At 37.7% G+C, this 6,000-nt stretch overlaps 1 protein-coding gene across 4 annotated transcripts in view; it reads left to right on the forward strand.

Moving 5' to 3' along the window:
- Positions 1–5,283, forward strand: part of DMD (dystrophin) — a 2,165,569-nt gene extending 2,160,286 nt beyond the window's left edge. For all 4 annotated transcript variants that reach the window (XM_061137756.1, XM_061137757.1, XM_061137760.1 and 1 more), the window contains one exon: positions 2,748–5,283. In XM_061137756.1, coding sequence (XP_060993739.1) covers positions 2,748–2,759 — 12 coding nt within the window. In that variant the 3' untranslated portion in view covers positions 2,760–5,283. The remainder of the gene's footprint in view (positions 1–2,747) is intronic.
- Positions 5,284–6,000: the final 717 nt, after the last annotated feature.

Here is a 6,000-nt window from a genome sequence, read left to right on the forward strand (position 1 = left end):
AGATTGCTATTGAGGTCTTGGGGCTCTGCCAGAAATTCTCAGTTCCCAATCACTGCTGCAGACAGCTCCCTGAGGCAGAGGTGGCGTGTGCAACTCAATGTGTCACAGTTCGCGCCGACTTGGAAAAACATACAGCTAGCCTAATGTTAAATGCACGGTGCCTTTCTCGTCAACAGTCCTTGCTTAAGGATGGATGAAATGAATACTTTCTATAGACAGATTTTTTGGTCTACTTGTGCCTGAAGCTCATCACAGATGTCTGAATCCTGCCTGTTTCTCAGGGCCTCTAGTGCTTCTAGTTACGAGATTTTCATTTTGGCTTTAGAACAATCTGTCAGGTGAAATGAAGGCTCTCACCAGTCTGCTGCCTTCCACACATGGATAATAGACGCAAGATACAAACCTTTATTTTCTGTGTCCCTATTTGTGTGTGGTTTTATGCCTCCAGCAGGTTCAGGTGTATGATTCTTTGGGGCAGTATTTCGAGCAAGAGAATTGTTTTTTCTGGCCTGAAGGAAAACCTCCATGGAAAACTGTAGAGTTGTTTTTCTGGTGAAATGGGTATAGGTAAACACAGTCGTGAAAGGCATCATGTAGATACGTTCATTTTTTGGACAGCCATGCAGTCTTTTGTGAATATTTAACCATCTGGATAGGTTAACGGCCACCTAACATTTTGTGGGAGTGTGTGTGGTGTATTAAGAACCATGACCCTCTGCTTGACCTGGTAACTTTGTAAACAGCAGATACCCCTAGAACTTAGGCCTCTTAAGAGACTCAAGACTTTTTCTTCCGTGTAGTAACTGAACACCATTTTGAGTAGGAAAAGTACCACCTGGCTATCTAATCTATAAATGCATTTCTTTGTCTTGGTTATCTTTTGAACTGCAGTCTACATCTCCTGGTACACAGTCTAAAATAGGCCCTTTGTAATCATTGTTAATCAGCTGATAGGGGAAAAAGTGATTTCTGGCCTGCTTGATAATACATGTTTCTAGCCACCAGGTGGACTATACTGTAGGCAGCTGTGGGTCGTGAGAAATGGTTGGCATTATATTTAGGTGTCAGGTTGTAAGAATCTTGGGTTTTGCTTTTAGTGGTTTCAGTGACTGTTGTTAAGATTGCAAGCAATTAAAAATTTGCAGTTAGTCCATCTATTTTCAATCACACATGAATAATTGTACAGCTTTCCCAGAGTTGCTGGGCAGTCAAAAGGAGACACAAGGGAAGTTCTCTAACCTGCTGGCATCGGGTTGATATCTGTGCTCTGAGGAGCAGCAAAGGACTCACTATGTCTTTGTGTGGTTTTTATGGTTTAGAAAACCCAAAGGTGATTTTAGTTCTTCACTGAGGGCTGCCAAACTCTTGGCCTGCTCTATGCATAGTACATAACGCTCAACCAAAATCCAGAGTAAATTTTTTTTACAGCACAATTAGTCCTCACTGAAACCTTCTGCCCTAATAAAGCTCAAAGAGATTTACAAACTTGGTCACCGTAATATAAATGGCTGCACGGCCTTAAACTTTTAATAAGTCTTAACTTGATCTGGTGCCATGGGTGTTTAAGTGCCAGCCTATGAATCCTCTTCAGATCCTCTCGTATATTTAAAAACGATATGTCTCTTGAAATAAATATTAGACTAGAATGCCTGCCCTAGTCTATCTTTAATTTTTATAGGGATTTTAACAATCATTATGGGAATCTGTAAAGTTGATACATGGCAAGGTAGTAATAGCCTAGTAAAGCATTTTTCCTTTCAAAGGCAGTACTTGAATAGTAGAATGATTTAATAATGTCCAAGAATTAAAATTAGCTGTATAAAAATATGGGACATACATGAAAAGGCAAGTCATAAAGTATGTCTCAAATTATCTTACTCTAGATCTGAATTTCACCACAAAGTACCGAGAGACATTGGGCTGCCTTTATGCTCCATGCTGGGGGATTAATACTAGGTCATGTCATATTATTATTAAAAGGCTATTATTTAACCCTCATTTAGGAGGAGATCAAAAATGGATTCACAGGATACCCAAACACATGCTACACATGTGGGTCATATTCTAATTAGGCTCTCAAATAATTTGGAATCAAAAGTGATTTTTTTCCCCTGAAGCTTCCTAATTCAAATGTTAGTAGTGCATCAAAAGGTCAAGGGTTTATCTTTCAATTCAAATAAGAACAGAGAGAAAACAGTCACCTCCACCATAGCCTTAGATGTGAGCCAACAGCTTGTAACAGCCTTGAGATGAAGACTTCACATTCATGGTGATGGTAGTAGAATGGTGGTGGTGATAGTTGTGGTGGTGGTTGTTTAATAGGAAAAACAAGTTTTCTTTTAAATACAAGTACATAGTAAATATTCTCCCACAACGAGGTGGAAAAGATACATGCCACCATGGATTATTCCTCTTACAATAGGAATCTTGCGCTTATCCATGGAATCCTTCTGATATATATCTACACAGGGAAGGGGAGTATAGTCTTGGACTTTTGCCATTTCTATGATGCTAAGAGCCTGATCCCTGATAGGAGGCTGATACTAACAATGTGGAATGGCTTCATTAACAAGGCTTTGCTTCTTCCTGGAACACTGGTGAAAAACCAAGCCCTGTTGTGTATCCCCCTCGATGCAGCGTCTGTGTTGTCTTCACCTAGAAACGGGAGATGATTTCCACAGCGGCAAAGAGTTGGGGTGATGATGTCTGCACCTTGCATCAAGTCTCTTTCTCTCTTTGTTTTCCAGGACACAATGTAGGAAGCCTTTTCCACTTGGCAGATGATTTGGGCAGAGCGATGGAGTCCTTAGTTTCAGTTATGACAGATGAAGAAGGGGCAGAATAAATGTTTTACAACTCCTGATTCCCGCATGGTTTTTATAATATTCATACAACCAAGAGGATTAGACAGTAAGAGTTTACAAGAAAAAAAATCTATATTTTTGTGAAGGGTAGTGGTACTATACTGTAGATTTCAGTAGTTTCTAAGTCTGTTATTGTTTTGTTAACAATGGCAGGTTTTACACGTCTATGCAATTGTACAAAAAGTTATAAGAAAACTACATGTAAAATCTTGATAGCTAAATAACTTGCCATTTCTTTATATGGAACGCATTTTGGGTTGTTTAAAAATTTATAACAGTTATAAAGAAAGATTGTAAACTAATGTGTGCTTTATAAAAAAAAAAGTTGTTTATAAAAACCCCTAAAAACAAACACATACCTACATACATACACACACACACACACACACAGACAAACACACAAACACAAACTGAGGCAGCGCATTGTTTTGCATCCTTTTAGCGTGGTATCCATATGAAATTCATGGATTTTTTTTCTTTTCTTGCGTATTAAAGATAGGACTTCCTCTAAGACCACCAAATGACTACTTCACATAGCTCTGTTTGGAATTGTTGACTGAGTGGGACTGGCCATGGGTTTTCATTTTACACATCTATATGTCTATCAGTATGTAAGCACTGTAGGTATATAGGTAAATATAAATTTCAAGAGACATTTAAAATTTCTCGTTCAAATGTTCTTGCCACTTCCTAATGGAAAGAAATTGCTTCTCATCATCCAGGCTCACCTGCTTGGTCTAGAATGAATCCTCCCTGGAGCCTGAAGCCAGAAGGAAACTACCACACTAAAACAGTCTAGAGTTCCAGATGTTTCTCATTTTGAACTTTCCACTGACAACTAGAGTATTGAATTTTTTTAAGGGACATATGAATGAATACACAGGACTTACTATGTCAGAGTAATCCACTGGTTGATACATTAAGCTTCCTGCTGCTGACAGTGCCACGGTTTAGAGTTAGTGATGCTTTGACGAAAGAGCATCTGAAGGCATTTTTAACTCCCAGGCAGGAGGGTTGTAGATTCCCTCAGAGAGAGCAAACCACTCTTCATGTAAAGGATTGGATGACTGTCCATAACCTTACAGAGAGAGCTTTATAATTACAATGCAGTTATTTTCTCACAGTGAAACAGCAGTGGGTGTCTTGGTTTTCCAGTTTTGTAAGATTTTTTTCCCCATTGCAATGAGTTTGTAAATGCCACAAGACTTAATTTAGAATAATCCTTGTGAAAATGTGGAAGACAGTTGCCCCATCACATTATGACACTGTTAAATATCCACCCAGACACCCAGGACCCCTGCGTCCCTGTTCAGCATTTCTCTATAAGTAACTCCAGGCAGGTTTGTTGATTGGGAACGCAAATGGATTCAAATGTTCCAAGAGGTACTCCAACCCCCTTTTTGGTGGATTAGGCAGGTTAACTATATATAAGTAAACAGAAATCATTCAAAAAGAGGAGTACAGGCAAGAGGACTAACTGGTAGGAAAAAAGCTTTACTCTTTCATTTTGTCTTATTAGTCTTTCACTTTTTTATCATCCATTCAATGGAAATCACCCTGTGATCTTATCATTTTGCAAATCTGTTACCTCTTACATCAAGTGTAATTAACTTTTGGAGAGTGGGTTTTGTTCCTTATTTTACTAATGATAATTAACATCAAACATGGCTTCTCATGCTATTTCTACCTCACTTTGGTTTTGGGGTGTTCCTAATAATTGTGCACACCTGATTTCACAGCTTCACCACCTGTCCATTGTGTGAACATTTTCCTCCATTTTCTTTTTCCTTTATAATTTCCAAAAGAAAACCCAAAGCTCTAAGGTAACAAATGACATGAAGATTTGATTTTAATCTTGGCATTTTTTTTTTCCTTTATGTGACGCTGGACTTTTTCTTTACCTGAGGTTTTGTGTTTTTTTTTTTTTTTAACCATGATTTAAAACAAGGGGTTACTTTACTTCCTACTAAGAAGTTTAAGTTTCATTCTAAAATCAGAGGTAAATAGAGTGCTTGATTTTGTTTTAATCTTTTTTGTTTTATCTTTTAGACATTAGTTCTGGAGTGAGTCTCAAAATATTTTAATAAAAACTGAGAGCTTTATTGCTACATTTTATGCATTAATTTGGACATTATTTCATGTTCCTTATAACCACCGAGTAGTAAACTGTAAGTCATAATGTAACTGAAACATAAACATCACATGGCATGTTATGTCATTGTTTTCAGGTACTGGGTTCTTACTTGCGTATCGTAATATATTGTGTTTTAACACCAACACTGTAACATTTACTAATTATTTTTTTAAAACTTCAGTTTTACTGCATTTTCACAACATATCAGACTTCACCAAATATATGCCTTACTATTGTATTATATTACTGCTTTACTGTGTATTCTCAATAAAGCACGCAGTTATGTTAAAAAAAAAGTGTTGACTGCATTGTTTTTATTTTAATTTAGTCACTTTGACATAGGTAATACTTTCATATTGTCAAAAAATGAAAAATCTACAGAGCCAGTGAAAAGACCCTCACTATCTTATTCCCACTTCACCCTCACTGCCCTCTGAATAAATATCAATAATTTCTTGTGTATCCCAAAGTGTCAGTATTATATGAGCAATTACAAACATAGGTTCCTACTTTTTTTCCTTTTCATACACAGAACCTAGCATTCCATGCATTCATTAGTACATCTTGGTTTTTTAAATTTAAGAATGGGCTCAATCCATTCTTAATTATATCAAAATAGATCTTTTTGTTTCAACATATAAAATGCTTTCCTCATACTTTTTTCAGGAAAAAATCCAGGAAACCAGGGATTCCCTAGTGTCTCAGACGGTAGAGAGTCTGCCTGCAATGTGAGAGACCTGAGTTTGATCCCTGGGTTGGGAAGATCCCCTGGAGAAGGAAATGGCAACCCACTGCAGTATTCTTGCCTGGAAAATCCCGTGGATGGAGGAGCCTAGAGGGCTACAGTCCATAGGGTCGCAAAGAGTTGGACACAACTGAGCAACTTCACTTTCACTTTCTTTCATACTTTTTTATAGATGTCTCATAATCCAGTGGGTGTTTGCGGGATATTACCTAAGTGGTCCCCTTTGGTGGGACATGTGGGTCGTGGTTTTCCTCTTT

The sequence above is a fragment of the Dama dama genome, chromosome X (assembly GCF_033118175.1).
Source record: "Dama dama isolate Ldn47 chromosome X, ASM3311817v1, whole genome shotgun sequence".
NCBI classification, from domain to species: Eukaryota; Metazoa; Chordata; class Mammalia; order Artiodactyla; family Cervidae; genus Dama; species Dama dama.